At 33.2% G+C, this 22,231-nt stretch overlaps 1 protein-coding gene and 1 long non-coding RNA gene across 2 annotated transcripts in view; one reads left to right on the top strand and one right to left on the bottom strand.

Annotated features, from left to right (window-relative positions):
* Positions 1 to 4,345: 4,345 nt before the first annotated feature.
* Positions 4,346 to 7,931, bottom strand: LOC121412636. Its single transcript, XR_005969645.1, has 4 exons — positions 7,847 to 7,931; positions 5,976 to 6,046; positions 5,378 to 5,456; positions 4,346 to 4,462 (listed from the first exon to the last, which is right to left on the bottom strand). It is a non-coding gene; the product is annotated as an uncharacterized LOC121412636 (long non-coding RNA).
* Positions 7,932 to 9,588: 1,657 nt separating this feature from the next.
* Positions 9,589 to 22,231, top strand: part of LOC121412935 (vacuolar protein sorting-associated protein 13A-like) — a 54,485-nt gene continuing 41,842 nt past the window's right edge. Inside the window, exons 1-5 of the mRNA XM_041605698.1 lie at positions 9,589 to 9,731; positions 13,657 to 13,846; positions 18,146 to 18,189; positions 18,670 to 18,712; positions 20,692 to 20,895. Of these exons, the coding sequence (XP_041461632.1) occupies positions 13,747 to 13,846; positions 18,146 to 18,189; positions 18,670 to 18,712; positions 20,692 to 20,895 (391 nt within the window). The 5' untranslated portion in view covers positions 9,589 to 9,731; positions 13,657 to 13,746. The remainder of the gene's footprint in view (positions 9,732 to 13,656; positions 13,847 to 18,145; positions 18,190 to 18,669; positions 18,713 to 20,691; positions 20,896 to 22,231) is intronic.

Below are 22,231 nucleotides of genomic sequence, written 5' to 3'. Positions count from 1 at the left end.
GAATCATTACTCCATAGAGTGCTTTATCCAACCCATTTCACATTTAAACGTCTAAAATTGTTAATGTTTTAGACAAAATGATACTTCTGATATTTTGAGTTAAATCTAAATAAAAGCCGCGGGATAAAATCATAATAAAAATTCAGTTGATCAGAAAGAGGAGCCTGGATATCCAAACATGTTCTATTGATTTTGCTCCGATCCTCACTTCCCATTGTTAGTCTTAATTATTATTTTGTCCAAATTTTACAATTTTCATTGCTACTTTACTTCATTATGGAATCATTTGATTGATTCATCCCGATGTACTGTATCTTGTTTGTTTTTAGAAATGTAAAATATATGAATTTGAATTTAAATCTCCTCAAACATAAGTGCGTATCTAAAAAAATCATGTAAAATTATACCATTTGTAAAATCCTGAAGATTTTTCCACAATTTAGTATTGGTATAGATCCATTTAAGCAAATGACGATATAATTATCAAAAAATGCACTTGAGTGAGCACCGCTTACTTTTGAAAGTTAGCGAAAAATGATTTGCGCAAACTTTGAAATAGTTATGCAAATTTAATAATAAAGAACACGTGGAATTTAGCTAGGAAAATTGATTTGAAGATATCTTTTATACTTTTCACTTGTTTCCTTGCCCAATTCCAAAACACTTTGGAGATTGCAATGCACGCCCCACCCCACTCACACCTAGGCCAACATGACGATATTTGCTTTACACTACTAGCTGAGCTGGGATTTACATGCTTGATTTTCATTTTTTTTAATCACTGTCAAGCTTGGGAAAAGTGTGGAGAAACAAGTATTAAATGAAAAATGAAATGTAAACCCACTTTAAACATGTTAAATGACAAAAACTTAGTGAAAAATGCTGGAGATGTCTGATATAAACTTTTGTTCGGATTTAGTTACTAGGTCCTCAGATCTGGCACAAAAAGGGTAAAGGTTGTGTTTATGTGTTGAAATTTCAATTTGGATGGCAAAATTGTTACAAAATGCTTGAATGTATCCGTTTTACAAGGGAAATGTATGATAAATGTTTCGCAAGTAAGTTTAATTGATTTCGCCCTTTCCCCTTGACACAGCGTGAAAACAAGCATTTCTGCGCAAACAGTGTTCTGCGAGCTTTACAAATATGGACAGTGCTCACTCAAGTGAAACATTCTGGCAAAACGTTTACTTTCATTGGATAGATAAGACCCAAACCCAAGATTATATGTGATAAAAATACCCAAATGTTATTATTTTTTAATTCCCAGGGCTTTTTCAAAGTGTAAACTTTTTTGATACTCACTGTACATAGTCCTATTTTTGCTCCCTCAACATGCACATATGGCTCGACATTTTTTTCTCTTAAGGGAGGGATGATGGCTTAGACCGGCCAAATTTGTCACCACTGGCTAATAAATTTTTCTTCGAAACCTGGGGATCATTTCATCAACATTTTGGTCCGACAAGTTGTCAGATCTGACAACTTCCCTTGATTTTGATTGGCTGAGGACAGTGGTGTACCAAGGATTTTCCAACAGGGAGGGCAATTAATAAAACCGGTGGAAAATTTGACAAGCAAAAAAAAGACAGAAAAAAAGGTCTTCTATCAAAAGTACCAGAAAAAAAATGACAAGCAAAAAAAAAAGCAAAATAGTTATTCAAGCTCTTCAGGGGGGGGGGGGGCTTATGTCAAACGTTTTATCCGACAGTTACCAGTTACTTATATGGTAACAGTGACTCTCAGCCAATGCAGTGCCAGATCTTGGCCCGTTGCATAGACGTTACCATTATGGTAACTTTGCCATCCAAACCAGGTAACGATGACTAACAGCTAATCAGAATGTGGGATTTCAGAGAAGTTAACATTGGATGGCAAAGTTATGATAATGGTAACTTTTATAAGCAACGAGGCCCTGACAACTTATCAGACGAAAATGTTGATGAAACGAGACCCTGGCTGTTCATAATAACAATTTATTCTTTTCTGTCGAATCGTTGAGAACTCATGCAATGTCCTTTCAAGTTTTGTAAAGATCTCGTTCACACTTTCATCAAGAAAAACATTCTTCCTTCGATTGTATAAAGTCATCAATGTTCACAATATTTTGTAAGGTAGTTATTTTGGCATTTCCTTATTTATTTATTTAATTATTTACAATTAGGCCTCTTTTCTTTTCCAGTTGTTATACACTTCTGTTCAGTCTAAACTTGAGTTCATTTCATTTCGGCAAGGTTAGATGAGTTTAATGATATTCAGTTTCCATTCATCATTCTCCACGTTATTCCTCTGATTCTCTTTTGTCATCTCCATTCCTCCCAGTCACCGCTGCCACTAGCTACCACCGGTGGAAAATTTTAAGTCGGATTTGGGGATGGAAAATGTTTGGAGTAGCAATTCAAATCTAAATCAAGAAAATGGGAATTAAGTGAAATTGTAAGAGAAGCGAGTCTTGTATAGTGCACTGGCTCTGGGCTACTTTGCCCCAGCTAAATTGGCTAAAACTCGTGATCATAGAATATTATTAGGCCTAGGAATAACTAATCAAATCAAAGAGAATGGAAGGATCGAGCTATAAGAAAACTAAAAGGGAATACGGAATAAGATGAAAGTGATAACAAAGATGTCTGGGTGAGTATGTAATAATGAGAGTAGAAACTATAAAGAGTCAGGTGAGGGATGGAATGGGTGGAACACCTGAATAGAGAAAGAATGAAAATGGCAAAAGAGAATCAGAGTAAAGGAATCAATTAATGTTGAGAAGGATAGATGGAAACTGAATACCATTAAACTCGTCTAACCTATAAGTACAGACTGCAGGGGTCGTGACGAAAAGATATGCAAACTTGAACTCAAGTCTAGACTGAAAAGAAATGTGAAAACAGATGGGAAAGAAAACAAAATAGAATATAGACAAATAAAACAAATGCCAAAAAATCCTATAATATGATCTTTCTGAACCTTCCGATTTCCATGCATTTTTTATAAACACCGCAACTTTTCGTTACGCAGACACGGAAACAACAATTACAAAACAAATATGAATTCTAATATGATTTTAATTAATTTAGTTATCTTGGCTTCTACAATTCCATGAAAAAGTCTTTTTCGATATTGAAACATATTCACGTCTTGCCTGGCATATCAACCTGCTACAACTTGATTATAAGCTGAAGTAGTAGGCATCATAAATACAAAGTAATGCACATGTTTCAAAATCTTGACTTATTCATTCAATTAATAAAAACAATATGTACACAAAAGGAACATAGTCATAAAATGAGTACAATTCTTAAATTTCTGAAGGTTTTCCCATCTTCTTCCCGAGTGTGCATCCCTTAAACTAAATATTTTTGTCATTTTTTAATGAAACCAAATGTTTTTGATATTTTGGAGTAAAATGTTCGATTAAATACAATCCTGCAATTAACATGTTGAAGTATATAACCCATTAATCGAGTTTTAACGATAATGTTATCCAGATATTGTTTCTAATTAAAAATAAACAGCATGTTATAAATTACCAATCACCATCGAGAAAAATTAATAGAAATGAAATCCATAAATGTAAACAACACCCTGGATCAAATTTCGATGAATGGACATCATACTCTAATTTCATAAACTACTTCTGTAAAAAAAATAAATAACATGCATGAATAAATAAATAAATTTTCAAAGCTATTTCCTGTTATTTGCACCCCTCCAGATTCTACTTTACAACTCTATCTAATTCTAAATCATTCTGTATATCCCATCAATACATTCAATTTGATCAATATAAGTAAAAAAAAAAATTATCGGAAAATGTTCTGTTCCGATTTTGTATAAGTGTAATTTTACGTTTATTCCGAAGGTAAGACAATCTCCAAAATTGGCAATTTTCTGAACTGATATAGTAAATTACTGTTTTAATATAAACTGTTTCGAATTTAAGAGAACTAAACAGAAGTAAAAATGATTTTGATTCTATTTATGCTTGATGATCTCATTAGAATAAGCTTGGTAGGTTACATCCTCGGCAAAAAGCTAGTCAGCTGTGTGCAAGTAATATATCTAGTCTATACTTCAGTCACTCAGATCTAACTATTGAAATAATAAAGAGCATACAGTTGATCCTTTCATATATTTTATTTCATTTAAAGTGATCTAACGGAATCAATCATACAGAAAGGGTAAAGAAAATGAAAAAAGGCCAAGAAAAGTAGATAATAGCCCCCCCCCCCAAAAAAAAAACCCAGCTGCTTCGCTGGTTGGACGTAGATGGGGGTATTGCACTTTGAACAAGGCCCTTTTTAGGCCTTGACTTTGAACTACCCCGTGAACTACATGACTGTATTGATTAATGAAAGTTTTATAATTCCTCCTTGTCTTCATCCTTCTTCGTCTCTGATCGCTGAAAACCATGCTCAGACATCAAATCATTTAGCTGACTCCTGTCCATTTCCGACAAGTCGATTCTCTGTGTTGGTAAGGAGGATAGAAAAGAAATCTCAGTAAATTAATCCGTTTGTTGTGTTTCAAGTTAAGTGAATCATTTTTTTATGAAGTTATCTGCATTTTAAGTTATTATTATACAACAGTTACCATAGTAACAGTCGGACATCATTTTTTCGGCCAATGACAAAAAAAGAAGCTGTCCGATCCGATCAGACAGCTTGTCAGATGGAATTTGTGTGTTTGATATTTACGAACATGCTTATCAAAAGTAAAGAAAAAAAATAAGTTATTTTTCTAATTAAAAAGTATTTTTATAAAGAAGTATGAGATGAATATTTTACATTACAGTAATTATTTTGTTCTGCATTATACCTTATTCCATGATAATAATACATATCATTCTAATTGAAAGCACACAGGAAGAAAGCCTGGTAATAATAAATAAATTTCAAAAAACTAGTTACAAGGTAAAAACGGTATATCAATAATCTCAGAGAACATTTTTTGTTTCAGATAAACCGTTTCAGGAAGCATATTGCAGGGGTGGGCCAAGATATTAAAGTACTGTGAGTAGGGGCATCGAGATTAGGATGGATACCTCGCTTGTTTCAATGATATCCAAACTGACAAATCAGCGGGGGGATGTTCATCCCTGAAAAAAGATATTGTATATACGAGACAATATTTAGAAGAGAGGAATAATAATGCTAAATGCCATTTTTTAAAGAAAAGGGTTCGTTTTGATTGGCGTGAATATTATTTTAAATGTGTCTGTCGTAAGAAGTTAATGGTTTTTGAAGACGCAACATTTTATTACAGGACGAATACTTGTTTAGGGTCCATTTGGAAAGACACGAGCCCCGGTACGAGCATTGTGCCCCCCCCCCCCCCCTTCCTGTATTGACGGTGATCTCCAGCCCCCATTTTTTTTACTTACCTGGTCGATTTTGCCCTCAGAATCAAGGATGAGAAGGTCTGGATTGGCGCCCCCCACGAACCTTAAATCTACGTCATGACTGATGATGAATACGATAAGGAAATCATATATGACTTTATCTTATAGCTATACGAAAAAATTATGATTTTTTTAGGAGAATGAGCAGAACAAAAATAATAACTATGATAGAAATAATGATAATATATAATTATAATAATTATTATAATCATAAGAAAATAAAAACAGAAACAGCTATGAATAGATTGAACAATATCAGCATCACCATCATTATCTTCATCACCATCATCATCATTAACTTCATCATAATCATCATCATCAACTTCATCATCATTATCACCCTTATCGTCATTATCATCATCTCAACATTAAGAAAATATTATAAACAAAAAAAATCGAAAGTGGCGACCCCCCCCCCACACCACCGTTGTAGTCTGGTAATCCTCAGCATTATCATGCCATGACCATTAAAAGTCATAGAATCGCAATGGACATAATATATAAGGATTTGAATTATTAATTTCATTCTTGTGTATATAGGCATATAAATATTACAACGATTTTTTTAATTAAAAGATACTAATATGGAAGGTCTTGAAAGATGAACTGCTTCACTGAAGGGAGGGAGTTCAGTCGTCATCCACGGCAACTCTGTATACATGAATGAATGAATGAATAAATATATAAATAAAAATAAATAAATAACTTAAGAGATAAATAAATAAATGAATGAATACATAAAAAATGAATAAAAAATAAATAGATGAATAAATGAATATATGAATAAATAAATGAATAAATAAGAAAATAAATAAATAAAGTTGTACAAATAAATGAACAAAGGACATGAAGGAGGGTGGGGAATTTGAGGATGGAATGGGAGTGTTGTTTAATGGCCAGAGAAGCATAAGGGATGGAGGTGAGGAGAACAGGGGATGATTACTGTGAGAAAAACAACGTAGGAGAAAGGAGAGAATATGACTGAAGAAAGAAGTCAATGTGGAGAGGAGGGAATGAGAGGGGGGAGGGGAGAAACTTATGGGGAGGGGATATAAAGATGGGGATTGGCGAGGGGTAGATTATGAGCAAAGAAGGGACGTAAATAAATGATGGGAAACTTATTGAACCACAATTATAGTTTTGTGTAAACATGTTGTCTCTCTAATCTAAAACTTAATCTGTTTCTATATTTTGATTGAATAAAAAAATACAGCCAATAATTATTCATCAAATCACCACTCGGGAAAATTGGTATAAAAAAGTATCAATAAGTGGTTGACTCAATCAATTAAAACCAACGGACCTTTGTTATTTAGATATAAAACGTCGCGTCTCTATTATTATAGCTCTGCAATTTATTTTTCAAAACGTGATAGACGAACACAATGCTTTTGTATTTTTTTCGTTTTACCACGGAGCAATTATTATTGTGGATTGAATAACCTTCAAAATCCCAGATGTTCCCAATCCAACACTGTGAGCTGTATTGAAATTGCTGCCAGTATGCTGCCAGTTGTTTAAACAAACAGAAATAGTAATAAAACAATAAAACAGTGAAATAGAATGTATTGTAATTCGATCCGCTCTTCTGAAAAACAAAAACAAAAAATAGATATAGCATTCCAGATTTGCATTACCCCAAAATATTCTGAATCTTGTTTGATATTTTCTTCAGATTTCTTTAAAATTAAGTATAGGCCTATTCATGCAAATAATTTTACATGAAACACCGTTGTTTTAATGTTCTAGAGCTAGGAAGCAAAATACAAAGGCAGAAACAAGATATTGGCAAAATTTCTTCCACTTAATATTCTTTTAATTGATATTCATGTAGACAGACCTATTATTATTTTTACTGATGCCTTTTCAAGCTCGTACTAATCGTTAACATAAAAATTTAAAAATTACTCATTCGAGTTATACACTTTAGTGTCCCTAAATTGTAACACATACAGGAACAACAATCGGAATTTAATTCATGGCTTATGTTTTCTTTCATCAACTTAAACAACATGAAAATCTTGTGTTACAATATTATTACAAAATCACTGTTCATTGATTTATTGAACATACATAGACACTTAAGACCTTAGTGCTGCTACGTGGTGTCCCTGGAAACGTCTTTTGTCATATTATAATATTTTTACTTTTTTGCAAAAAAAAAAAGAAATCACCACGTGGTGTGGAGTGGTGCCGCCGATGTGGCTGCCTGTTTCCAATAATTATCTCTGTTTTAATTGGCTATATACATTTATGAATATTTTTCTTAACAATTTTTAGAACTATTTTGTGTATAACTGAATTAAAATCATGTACACTTTTGACTGAGGCATTGTATGCACAATAAACAAAATTAATAACCATAACAATTTGAAATATGGAAACGGTCATTATGCCTACAGCTTTCCAATATTCTATCAAAAGAAGGGAATTCTCGAAAGAAAAACATACCTCTATTCTGGCAGCATATTTCGTCTCTTCTGTCTCTTGTCCAAGACTGGTCTCAGGAAAGCAGAAATAGATCAGTAGCACGGAACAGGTGAAAATATGTAATTTTATCATTTTGGAAACAATTTTGACCGCTTGCTGTGACCACCTCGCGGGCTTACTGTGAACAAGATTCAATATATCCAAAGAGATGGAGACTGGCTACAATGTTACACGTGTTAAATCAAAAAAAAATCAATTATGATTGACAAATTTTAGGGGGCGTCCTCTAGTTTTTATTTTGACTACAATATGCATGGAGGTATTGTACATGTTTAGTTTCTTGTATAATATGACAAGGAGAGAGAGAGAGAGAGAGAGGGGGGGGGGGTAATATCTCCTTTCTTGGTGCAAATTATTGTTTCGCATTGTTTGCAAGAGATGCTACACGTTAACTTAACATTGTCGTGACTATACATGCCTTAACTTAGTCTTGATAATGAGTACATTAATAAAAATCATAACGAATACATTATTAAAAAGAGAATCGGGAATATGTGTATAGTTTTTAGATCAATTTACGGAAAGTTGCCAGCGCTGTTATCAGGGCCCTGTGAAACGGGGTGTACTGGGGGTGCTAGCTGGTAATGAAGAACCCAAAAGATTTTCCTTGGGGGTGCTGCGTGTATTATTAAATGTAACAAAACTGACCTACTTTTTTTTTACAGAAACCTTTTTTGGGGGTCATGTCAAATATCTCTTCACGAAAATTACTTTCATATCGGAGTTGAAACTTTTGTTTTTGCCTGTCAAAATTACATTAGCACCCCAGTCAAATAATCGTTGCCAGGGCCCTCTGTGTTATTGCTCAATTGTGAAAAAAAAGAAAGGAGAGCAAATATACTGTATACTTGACTCCAATCTACGGAACGGGGCTTATCTTTACTGCCTATATAGCGCCACCTTTAGTAGTAATCCTTTCAGGAGTGGAAGTATTTCGATTGGGATTTAAGTTTGCAATTAATGTTTATTCTCTAAACATTATTTCAATTTCATATATTGGAAACAAGATATAAAAAACACATATCGTTTAAATGCAGAACTCTACATCTCCCCTATTGATGAAACCGTGGCTGCACGCAGCAGGAGGGGGGGGGGGCTATTGCCCCTGGATTTTTTTTAAACTTACATTTTTTTTGTATACAGATTTTTTTTTATACTAAATTCACCCAAATTATGCACGAAATCCTTCACTTTCTTTGAAAAATGCAAAAGCACCTCAATGGTATGCTTGGTCAAGATTGCTTCACTCTCAAGCATATAGGCCTATTCATGAATTTCTTAGAACAATTTTCTGTATCCTGCCCCTCCCCGAAAAAAAATCTACATACGGCCACGAATGTGTGTGTGTGTATGGGAGGGTTCCAGTACAGTCATGCGTGCCCCTATAAAATTACATCTATAGTTTGTCTTACTACCAAGCAAAGGGAAATATTGTTATTTGTTAATTATCATGTTTGATTGGGGGACCTAAAACCTTTTCACACATTTATTATTATTATTATTTGACATTAATTAACTTTCAGGATTAGAATAGAAAAGGGAAAATCTCGGATCTGAATCACTCTTTTTATCATTTCTATTTCTCTTGACCCGTCCGGGCCCGTTGACCCCCACCCAACCATCCTCCGCGGGCCCAACCCCACATCCCAAGTATCGATATCATATTTCAGCTCGATATCGATATGCGATATGCAAAAGTCTGATACAAATGGGGATTCCCGGTCGTAATATTGCGAGCTGTGGGGAGACAAACAACAGGAATTTCTACTATTTTTACTGATACCTCATCAGGAATTTACCTACAGATAAATGATTTTCAACTAAATCCATGATAATTGCATCCATGGTGAGTATGAGGCTCAAGGTATAAGTAGTATTTGGTAGAAAAACAACCAGATTGTACCAGCAGCTCGACAGCGGAAAGTGGGCGCGCCGTCCCTGGGCTGGAGCTGGCCTGGATGAATGTGTCTGTTCGTGCATGTGAACCTGCCATTGCCACTGTCTGTGTCTGTGTGTACGAACTGAGCCTGAGAGTTGCGGCCATGGAACTATCTGTGTTTTATAGCTCCATGAATGATGCGGTGTTGACTGTTGTGTTTTCTGTGTGTTTAACCCAGCTGTAAGTTAGAATTTATGCTGGAGATCTTGACAAGTTTGATAATGAAGATTAATTTAAACTCATGTCATGATCCATGTCTGAACATGATGAATGATGAAGTTGTTTCCCGAAGGCGAAGAAGTTCCAGAATCTCATCAAGCAAGAACAAAATTTTGATTATGCCAATATGGAGCCAGTGGAGGATTTTGTTTTTTCTTTATTGATAAGTCAGTACACGATTAAAAACATTCAGTAACACACATTTGTCAATTTTGTGTTTGATTCATGCTTGTGCAGGGTGCTGCTAATGTTACAGTGTTTCTACTTTACTTGATCTACATTAGACCATCTGTACTTTTATTTTAAAACCATTTGTGTCACAGTACAGTTGTCATATCTAATGTTAGGCTGAAAAAGTATTGTGATAATAATGTACACTAACTTACAATTTGAATATAAGAATATTAAAGCGTGCCTTGAAAATGCCCAAGCCAGCCCTTCGGCTTGGGGCAGTTACATGATTTGGTACATGGTTAGTTTTAGGTTGGAATCTACATGTACATCAAGATGCTTTGAATCCTTTGATATAAAGTTTCTTTTTTCAGACTGATAATTGATAGTATTTTACAAAACCTACTTCAGTAACTTCACATTATCAAATTGAATCCTGAGACTTGTTGAGGGATGGGATTAGATAGGCCTACATGTTTATATACGTTTAATACAAAAAGAGGACATGAGACCCAAGTTTGTTTCTGAAAGTTTCCTTTATCTTTAAGTGGGGAAAAAAAACACACACAATTTTTGTTATTGCTGGATTTTTTACAGTTCTTTTCAATATGGATTTACTGTTATGAATAGCTTTATTATAATTCTAACCAATATTACTTTATTAGTTATTAAATAACAACACGGTTTATTAAAGGTCAAGTCCACCCTAGCAAAATGTTAATTTAAATACTGGTAAATAGAGAAAAATCAAACAAGCACAACACTGAAAATTTCATCAAAATCGGATGTAAAATAAGAAAGTTATGATATTTTAAAGTTTCGATTATTTTTCACAAAACAGTGTTATGCGCAATTGAGTGACATGCAAATGAGATAGTCAATCATGTTTCTCACTCACTATTTCTTTTGTTTTTTATTGTTTGAATTATACAATATTTCATTTTTTACAAATTTGACAATAAGGACTGACTTGACAGAACCATTTAGTATTAAACAGTGCTAATTCCACATGTTCAGGGAGGAATTAATCATTGTTTCACTTGGCAATGAGGCAAAAATTAGAATATTTCATATTTCATATAATAAATATATTTTCTTAGGTGTACCGTAATATAACTTTTGGCCTTGAATGATAAGTTCTGCACATTGGCATCATGGTTTACTGGGGAAGAGTTCCTTTTGTGACAGCCACCCAAAGTGAACAAAAATGTCTAGGGTTATTAAAGCCTGTGTATAGCTTTGGTAAAGGGTCAATAATGTGATTGATAATCGAATATCATCTAATATGACAGTCTTACTGAAGCGTAGAGACCGTTAGATATTTTTCCAACTGCACTTCTCTGAGAAAATTTCAAATATTCAAATCTTGGATATATAGCGCCCTCTCTCGGCGATGCTTGTTTTAAATTTAAAAAATGGGCATTCAAGCACTTATCTTATAAATTTAGTGATTAGATATCCAAAAGTTACAGACAAAGAACATATCTTGAAAGTTTCAGCCCATTCCATGATTTGGAATAGGATTTAATTGAAAGACAAAAACACACATGATATTTTAATTTGATCGGGTGACCCGATCAAGTTAAATTTCCATGTAAAATCGCGAAATTTATCCTGTAAAACACATTTTCATTTCATATCCTCCACATCATAACTGTTATAGGGCATATCGATTCATATTAGCTAGCAATGAATTGGAATAGTGATAGGTGCATTTTGGTGGATTTACCAAAACTATACACAAGCTTTAAAAGGGTTAGGTTGTGGGTGGCTGTCGCAAAAGGAAATCTTTCTGTTTTCTGCCTTTAGTGTAAAATTGGTTTATACAGTTGTATCAATTTTAATATGAAACATTGATAATGTGTTTGAAAATGTCTTGTACATGTACATGTGTATATCCATACATGTAGAATTGCCCTTTGTTTGTAAGATTGAGGTACTATTAGGTAATTTGTTTTTTCTAATTTTGAAGCAGAATTAAGCGAAAATTGAATATTGAGCAAAAATTGAATATTGAGCCAAAGTGGATTCTGATTCTCATTTCTGTTATTTTAAACAGCAAAACAAGACTCGTTACGTTTCTCGATAATTTGTGTTGATCAGGAAAAGAAAAGGAAAAATCAAACATACATGTACTGTATACATTAAAAAAAACGAACTGTAATCAATTTTTTTTCACCAAGTATTGTTTTAATAATAATAATAACGGCATATTTACCCAGGGTAGCCACTTTAGTTACGAAAAGTGGAAATCAAACAAAATTTTTTTTAAAGAAGAAACACTTATTTTCAATTGAGTATATTTACAGAAACTTGAACATCTGATTTCACCCCTTTTTTTGGTTTGATCTGTTTTTGTATTTGACAAGTTAGTATAATCGGAGACAGACCTCTTCATGTATTGTACTGTATTACTGCCTTTTTGTGCAAATGAGAGAGCTACATTGTAGCTTAGCTTTTAATAGAGCAGCTATGACTGGCCAATTGTGTTGTACTGCCCCTGACAATATACGATGGTGTCTGTTTTATGCAACTTTGTTAGGTATTGTAGACTGCATAATGTATACAACAACTAAAAAGTGAGAAACTCATCTATACTGCATATCAGGGGCCCGTCTCACAAAGATTTGCGATTGATCTGATCAATCACAACTATGGAAAGCCAGCAAAGTCAACATAAAATGCATGTTTAGGCAAAAAAAAATTAAAGATATGAATGATTTATCCATAAATTCATAGATTTTTTGACAATTTGGTGTGATCTCCTTTGTTTACAATTGACATTTTGCAAATTTCCTTTAGAAAAATTGATAACACTGATGGATTTCCATAGAGTTATGATTGATTGGATTAATCATAACTCTTTGTAAGACAGGGCCCTGATGTACCATTTTGAAACAAGGTGAATATTAGTGGAATAATGTTATTCACATTTTAATCCATTTCTGATACAAATTATTGAAAACCGCCATTTTTGTCTTGCCTGTATTATAGCAGGGCGAGACTATAAGCGCTGCTTTTGCGATGGACACGGCGGCACCTGCTGATATATTGAAATGTGTAATGCAGGTGAGACCGTCAGAAGCATTCCACTTGTACTTTTCATATAGGAATCAGTTTTGACCCAATATTAAGTATTTGTTCCATTTCAAAATAAAAATACCCAGATTATCTGGCAGTCCTTTAGTTTTTTTCAAGGCTCATGATCAAAAGCAATGCCTGCTTTAGGACCAGGGGGGACTGTGGTACTGGACATGGACCCTTCATGGTATGAAAGTCAAAGGAAAAACATTCAGAAATGGACATTAAGGCAAGGTTGAAAATATTCATGTACTGTAAACTTACTACATCACTGAATATGTAGTTTTGAATGTGACAGTCTATTTCTGTGTTTCCAGTGGTATAGTTGTATATTTTCTATTTTTATTCTTTTTTGTTCTAGCCTAATGCCAGGCAGCAGTCAGTCACAAGTATTGTGAGTAGTCTTTGGAACAGACCTTGATTTTCAACAGAGGAAGAGCTGACACCAACCATGGTTTTGGAATCCCTGTTATCCAGTGTGCTCAACAAGTACCTGAGCAAATACATCAGGAATTTGGACTGTCATAACCTCGAACTTGGCATCTTTGACAGTAAGTGTGTTGCTCTTTTTATATCTCTCCCTGTCTCCAGTTTTTATGATTTTTTTGTTTTATTTACATGTGTTTTATGTTCCATGTTAGAAAAAGAAAACAAACATTCAAAATCATTGCATGTACGTGACATGCAAAATGCATGGCAATTCCAGATTGTCATTGATCGTTTGCATAAAGGAGCATTCAAGTACATAGCTTTAAATACTGAGCAAGAAGATGAAATAAAGGAAAGCTATGATCCATTTTTTACTTTTAATGATCTATTACTGCATTGAAGGATTTTGTGACATTATCCAAATGTTACACTTTACAGTCCTAGTCTACATGTACAAGAGAACATAGCGAAAAAAAGAATATTTTTAATATTTTGTTCAATGAAAAGTTTCAGCACAATGGCACTCCCATTATAAACATTTGGTGGGCAATTTGCAAAATTCAATACTCCAAAGTAGATTAACTTTTTTAAATAAAATGTATGCTGGTGATGTGTGTAGAGTTTGTACTTGAACTCCTTTACAAGTAAAAGCCATTTGTAATAGGCTGAGTAGTTTTAAATTTTGATTGAAATAACATTTACGTGTACTTAATAAGTTTAAGAATGAACAACAATGTCACTGTCGATCATTATTGTAAAAAAATTCTTCACGCATATACATGTATTTAGTACTTTAATCCACTTGTGGAATTTTTGTTTACTGAACTTCATGTAAACCGTTTTGTCCTTCTGTTTTTCCATTTTTGCCTCTTTCTTTCCTTTCATTTTTCCTTAATACTCATATCTTGTCTCCTATCTCTTTGATATCTTAAATTTTTTGTTACTTTCATTTTCTACCACAGTTCTTTATAAAAAATACTGCAATTCTGTCACGCTATCCTGTATTAATATCTTGAATTATAAAGGAAAAAAACGAAAAATAAAATCTCAGAAGAAAAAATGCAGAGACCATTTAGAATTTAGACATGTGCAGTATGTCACTATTTATGCTGGTACTGAAACTCCTTTGACAGTCATATCGATTGTCTTGGTTGAGTACTTTTACATTTCACTTAAAACCTCTTCTTCTGCTTGAAAGAGGGCAAGAATGATTGACAAATCAAAGTGAACCTCTTTTTTTTGGTATGATATTTCTACTCCAATGAACGCTGTACAGCCTTTATCTACTGAACACATCTATTTTGTCCCCCCTTTCCCTATGGAAAAATGCTGTATGTAGTTGACCAGATTAATGCTTTAATGCAATTTTCAGATTATTGTGTTAACAGAAAAATATACAATTGATATTGAAAGGAATGTAATTTACAGGTCTGAAAACAAAAATGGAATGAAAGTGTTGGTTTGCTGTGGCAATCAATTCAGTTTCTTTTTTAATTTAAAAGATAGAATACCAAATAAAAATAGTAAAGCTTTATTGGTCTATTCCAGAGTAGCCCTACTTGAGTAGTGTTTTATGTTCAAGTAAATCATAATTGTGATACTTTATTCAGTTTTATTAAAAAAGAAATTACTGATAGCTTTTAAAAATGAAAACATATGGTATACCTGTAAAATACATGTACACTAGAATGCTTTAGCATTACAGAGCATACACAGTACCAATGTACATAAGGTACTGCATGAACATAACAGTACTGCAGCTAGAGCTCATCATGTTTTCTTGACCGCACACACACAATCAATATACATGTACTGCTGTTGTGTTGTGCTCAATTGAGATGCTGTACACTGGTTTTGTGTACATGTAGACCTGCCCTATCCCAGTATGAAACAACTGGCCACTGCTTGCTTTATTGGCAACCTGTGTGTCTAGCTGCGTGTACCCTTTATTTTTTTTTCCAGTTTTACTGACTGCTTCTACACATGTGTTGTTTATGGCCAAATACTTTTTTCCGTGTAAACATGCCATCTTTGTACAAATACATGTACATGTACCAAGCATGTAGAGTACATGTATGTGAAATTATACATCTTGATAATATGTACATGTATATATTGTTTTTTGATACCCGGGTAATTGAATCAGAGTAGGCTTACAGTAGTTCACACAAACATGTACAAGAAAAAAGTTCATATCTTCTTTAGATGAAGTAAACAGCTGTGTCATACATGTACAGTACATGTACACACATATGCATATACATGTACGTGTACATGTACACCTTTAAAATTTGTATGATATATATCATCTTTATTTGCCAAATAATATACATGTAACATATTTATGTGGCACTTCTATAAAAAAAGAGAGAGATCAAAACAAAACAAATTGTACACAATAAATCACAAGTAATAAAACATAGGGAGAGAAGATAGATTGAAGCTAAGAAATACGTAGGAATTCGATCAACTGACCCACTTCATCAGATGAAGAGAAACTGACCCACTTCTTCCCTTGTTAACGTGTTACAATGAGATGAACATGAAGAATCTGACTCTATGATTGGAAAGCTCTGATAAATAAAATCTTGACTACATCATAGACCAAACATGTGCTTCAGTTGATGACAATGATCTATTTTACAATTTGCATACTACACATATAGGTACTACTTATTAGAGCTTTTGTAAATCTTTACCCGGTAATTTTGCAAAATGCCATCATTACTATTTTAGGCCTACATCTCTGTTTAGGCCCAATTGTTTTATGATTACTCTGAAGTATACATGTATATTTATTTAAGACTAAGTTTAATGCCTGTTTGTTTGAAAAAAAAATAGTGCTCAAGTTTGATACAGATTTTAGTGATTATTTTTAAAATGTTCAGCATACAGTACATTTTGCAACTCTTAAAATGGCTCCATGTAAAGATTTGAAATATATATGAGTAAATATATATTTTGACTGAGGTTACGTGAATAATGGATTTATAAGCCTAGTACACAGTGCTTCCATATTAAAGTTTTAACCCAAACTGGTGGAAATGTTGACCTATTCCATAGCATTTTTCCGGAAAAAAACTCTGGAAATTCTGGAGAATCTGACTTGAATTTTGATGTAAAATACATATGGTACTGTATAATACTATTATTATCCATGGATTTTCTCATTACATGTACATGTATGTGGCAAAAAAAAATGTTCATTCACTCTTCATATTCACATTAATTTGTCCAGGAAGTTCTTTGACAGAAAAATGAAATGTAATAATTCTTTGGTTTCTGAAATTCTGATGTCTACATCCACATGTAGGCACTCATAACTTTTATTCCAGGAAAGTCAAGAAATTTTGGTTTCAGTTTTGGAAATTTTATACTTTATAGCTTTTGAAACATTGCCCATACTTTACATGTACATGTACGTGCATGATCCATCAACTTTATCTCCTTTTATTAAACAGAAGCAGATGACTGTCAAGTAGAGCTTCTTCCCCAGTGTGACCTCCACACTACAGATAATAAGCATTACCTTTTACATGTACAGTCTATTGTAGATTAACTTCATTTCAAATTTGTTTTTCTTCAGACTTTTTATATGGTTTCCATAACAAGTACATGTACATGTAGATTGCGAAAAGGCTCTTTTTTCTATTTCTTCTGGTGATTGTGTTGCTCTTTGAGTTTCATGAATTACATTTAGAAGTATATATTGAGAACTAGTATATATTGTATTTTTTACTCCAAAACTCTTCCAAAATCCAGTTCAGATTCAAGAATGATACATATACATGTAGATGAAAAATACTACGACATGAATTACTCTATAAAGTGTAAACCAAGTATTGATAGAGAAGTTCAGAGATCTTTGGAAAAGACATGTTTAGGATAAACATACATGTTCAAATGTACACTGTACATAAGATTTTAAATTTCCAGATAAAAACTTTGAAAATCAATGACTATTATTATTCAAAATAAAAGTGTGTCAATACCGTTTCTGTACATGTATGTTTGTCTTTAATAGATTGCGACAGAAGATGGTTTGCTCATGTCTGGACTTTTAAAGTCAGAATAGAAAAAATACATGTAAAATTGTTATGGACTACAAATTTTTCCATTTATGTACATGAATATGTATGTGTGAGATGATAATGGTAAGAAATACTGTATGTACATGTATTGCTTGTCATATGAACACACATTTTATCCTTTCATGTGCTTTACAATTTGTCACAATAATATTATCAATGCAAAATATTACTTTTCTTTGATTCAAATTTCAATGCTTGTGTTTCACAATGCTTTTGGGAAATTTTTATGAGAACATGTTTTATTATTACAAGGACATCTTATTTTCTCTATGAATTGTTAATTTGTAAACATCTGTAATGACTGTAAATATTTTGTGCTTTGTTTTGTAGGCAGTTTAGAACTCACAGACCTAGAGATAAAGCCAGAGGCATTGGTAAGTTTTTGAATAATTTAATAATTTGTTTTAACTCTTAAATTTTGTTTTTAATTACTATTTTCTTTGTACATGTAGGTCTGGCTTTCTCCCACATGTAGAAATTTTAAGTACATATAATGCACTGACTGAAATAAAATAATGGAAAATCGCTACAATGAGTTTCTTTTACAAAGATCTAAAAAATTACTACATCCAATATGTAACATGTACATGTATGCCCTCGAACTGATATCAGTTGTTTACAACTATTCCGTGATAATGGCTTAAACAGAGATTTAAGCGTGAAATCTCTCTACAATCTCATAATTCCACGTCTTTAGGGAAATGATAAACATAAGCCTTGAATTCATGTGTTGCATATGAAATATAAAACTGCAAAATATGGTTTGATTTGAAATGATAATCTTTTGTATTATCATTATCAATAACAAAATACTTCATTTTTTTACCACAATTCAATTTCCTGTCATTTTTCAGGCTCAACTTAATCTTCCAATAGAAGTTGTTGCTGGTCATATAGGTGAGATATGATTTTTTGTGATTCTTTTCCTTTTCAGAACTTCATTTTTTATTAAAAAGAAAAGCTCACTAATATGAGCAGCACTGAACAGCATAGAAGTTTCCTACAATTAAACATTAAACATGTTCTTGGCCTTTGGAGGCTATATACATGTACACATATGTGCCATTAAAAAGCAGAAAGCTTCTACATGTACATAAAAGGTTAATCTTTTTTTATTTTTAAGCTATGAATCAAGGTGCTGATGTGGTAATCGCCTCATGTGCGTGTGTACATGTATACTACATGTAAATCTTTATAAATAAAAAATGAGAAGTCTTCATGAACAATTGATATTTTCTTCATATCTTGCAAATGGGGCGCCTTGGGCTGCAGGGTTATTTAAATCTAGTGCAAGTGATACTATTTTTGTATACCACTGTGCTCTACACTCAATCATGCTGTGTTTTCCACAAAATTGAACAGTACACGAAGCATTCATGAAATGATTTTCAATGCAAACTACACATGTATGTAGATGATATGAATTCAAACAAAACCCCTGAAATGCACACAAGATTTAAAGTAAATTCATGTCCAAATAAATTTACTGGTATCAAAGGTTCTGTCTACGATGTCTTCCAAATCTTGATTTCGCTTTTATATATTTTCATGCATAACTCATCAATCACTTGTTGATTGAATCGTATGATGTGGTAAACACATGACTTGTTATTTCATTATGCTAAAATAATGTACACAGCCCCAATTCAATCACTCTTCCTAATCAAATAAAGACAAACCAACCATATTAGCTTCTCAGAGTGAATGACTTCAGGAATGCCAACAGCAAATGAAATTAGATTAATTTCATTATACTACATGTACATGTATAATGCGGCCTTTTTCTCTTTTTCCTAATTCAGTACCTGAATTCAGTTTTTTAAAGGCCAAATCATAGTTGGATCAGCTAGTAGTATACATTAATAGAGCGGTTTAAAAAAATTATTTTGGCTGAGTTGCTGAACCGACTGTAATTTGGTCTTCAAGCCCAAAATATTTGTTAAGAATATTATTTTCAGCAGTAATTTTGAGATGCATAAAATCTCAAAAGTCCTCTTTTTGTTGAAATTTGTTCAATTTTTTTTTCTTTCGATCTATACATGTACATGTGTCTGTGCTTGTACATAGACTTTTCAGCTATTATGCACTTGAAGGAATGAATTTGATTTTTTTAGACATCTTTATGAAAAATAACCACTGTGCAGGTACATGTATTTGTTTATAAAGATTTGTAGTTCTGTGTATTTTTTTGTGGACTTTTCCAGTTGTTTATGAATTATATAGACTTGAAACAATGCAGTGAGCAATTTCCAATACAAATATTTGAAGTTTTCTTGAGATTTTATAGTGAGGTTTTTGTTTTACAGCTTTTCAGTGAACTGAACAGTGCATTCTGAGTCTAGCGTACATTAGAATTATATTGTGTACAGTGCATGTTGACATTTTGTGCAAAGTGCAAGCATGAATATGCCAAATGTCATTATCGACATAATTATGATTCAGGATTAATGCTACATAAACGTGTATAATATGCGTGTAGATTTATACCATGTTTTGTTTGGTCTGAACTATTTATAACCTGCAGTTCCTCTCTTGCTTCTTTGTTTTGGGGGAGAAAATAATAAAATACTTGCCTCTTTTTCTTCTCCTTCTCTCTTTTGCCCTTATAATTTATCTTTTTTATGTAATGTGTATTTCAGTGACAAATCTAGGATTTTGAAATAGAGGGGGCACAAAGAGCAAGAGGGGCAGATGAAAATTTTCTGTACATTGTGCAATGTATATTTAATATATGATTCTCAAAATATAGAGGGGATGTGACCCTTCCCCCCCCCCCACTATCTGCAACTAAACTGTAGGTCAGGATATTTACAGTCATACAGATTCTCAACTTTCAATTCATGAACAATGAGTACTTCCTTTCATCTTCATTACAGGAAGAATATGCATTGACTTTTCATGGACCGGCCTTTTCTCCGAGCCAGTAGTGGTCAACGTTGAAGACCTCTTGGTGCTGGTCAGTCCGGTTGCTGACCGTCCATACGATGAAGAGAAAGCAAGAAATGCCGAGAATGCGGCCAAGCAGCAGAAGCTTGCAGCCATTGAAGCATCCAAGAAAGCTGCTTCAAGCTCAGACACAAGTAAGAATTTCTTCTTCATGATTTCTTATTTTCATTTTTTTATAATTTTTTTTACTCTTCCACCAGTATTACAAGTGCATGCACCAGTCTATTGAAGTTTGATGTATCTTACCCTTAACTCTGCATGTTTGCTCAGTGGCATTAAGGACCTGCCTACTTGATTCAAGGAAAAAGTGTGTCATAAACAAATAATCATAATTGATATACATGTATGACCAGAAAGAGTATTTTCTCCCAAATAATTTGATACTATATTGCTTGGATAACCAGTAGGTATTCTTCGCAGTGATGTAAATTTTGATTTGTGCCAAAGTAAGGCATGACTGCAAATGAATGAATCCAGAAGCAAATGATGTCATAATTCTACCAGAGTTTAGTTACAAAACATCTTTGCAAATCCCTTTTCAATGAAATTAACTTGAGAATTGATACTACATGGTTTATCAAACAATTGTATCATGCAAATTATTGAAAAAGTCTTTTGAAATGGATTGAAATGCAACCATTGTAGGATTATGACATTATTGACTCGTGGATTTGTTCATTGCAGTCCATGCCTACTTTGGCGCAAATCAAAATTTACATCACTGCAAAGAATACCTCCTGCTCATAAAATTATTTGGGAGAAGATATACTCTTTCCGACCATATATAAAAATAATGTGATCATGACACAATATTTCTTAAATTGATTATTTGTGGGGTGTCAATTTTTTTTTACTCACATGGTATATGTTCTTTGTAGCTCATACCACCATGTTGATCTATTCTTTCCTTTGTATTTATGAGTGTGTACAGTAAATGTACTTGTATGTTTGTGTGCATTTAGTACGGGGCTTATTATAGAGTACTGAAGTGTGACGTCAGTGTCATGACAACAAACTGGCTGGTTCTAAACAGAGTCCCAGCTGACGATGGTCTATTCACATTTGTATTTGAAAAAAATCACCATCATTCTGAGGTTGCAAGCGATGTATTTCTGATGAGAGCCATTTTCTCCTATGAGAAACATACATGTATGCTTTCGTTTGGCAGGTTCATTTGTTTAGAACCAGGCCGCCATGACAATACGGCAACTGATGTCATCGCTTCGGTACTCTATTTGATACATCTTTGGACCAAACTGTATTAAAATACCAGTATTTTTATGCTTTGTATACATTATTTTTTAAGTTATTTTTGTTGATTACTAATATTCCCACAGGTGCCATTGTCTTGCATGCATAGCAGGGCTAGACTAAAGGTGCCGCTTTTCCAGCAGCGGCGTTGTTAACTGAACATCAAATAAAATCAAAGTTTTTGAAATGACATCATAACTTAAAAAGTATATAGACCTA

The sequence above is a fragment of the Lytechinus variegatus genome, chromosome 4 (assembly GCF_018143015.1).
Source record: "Lytechinus variegatus isolate NC3 chromosome 4, Lvar_3.0, whole genome shotgun sequence".
Classification (NCBI taxonomy): Eukaryota; Metazoa; Echinodermata; class Echinoidea; order Temnopleuroida; family Toxopneustidae; genus Lytechinus; species Lytechinus variegatus.
Note: the sequence above shows the minus strand (reverse complement) of the source record. Positions and strands in the feature narration are given on the sequence as shown.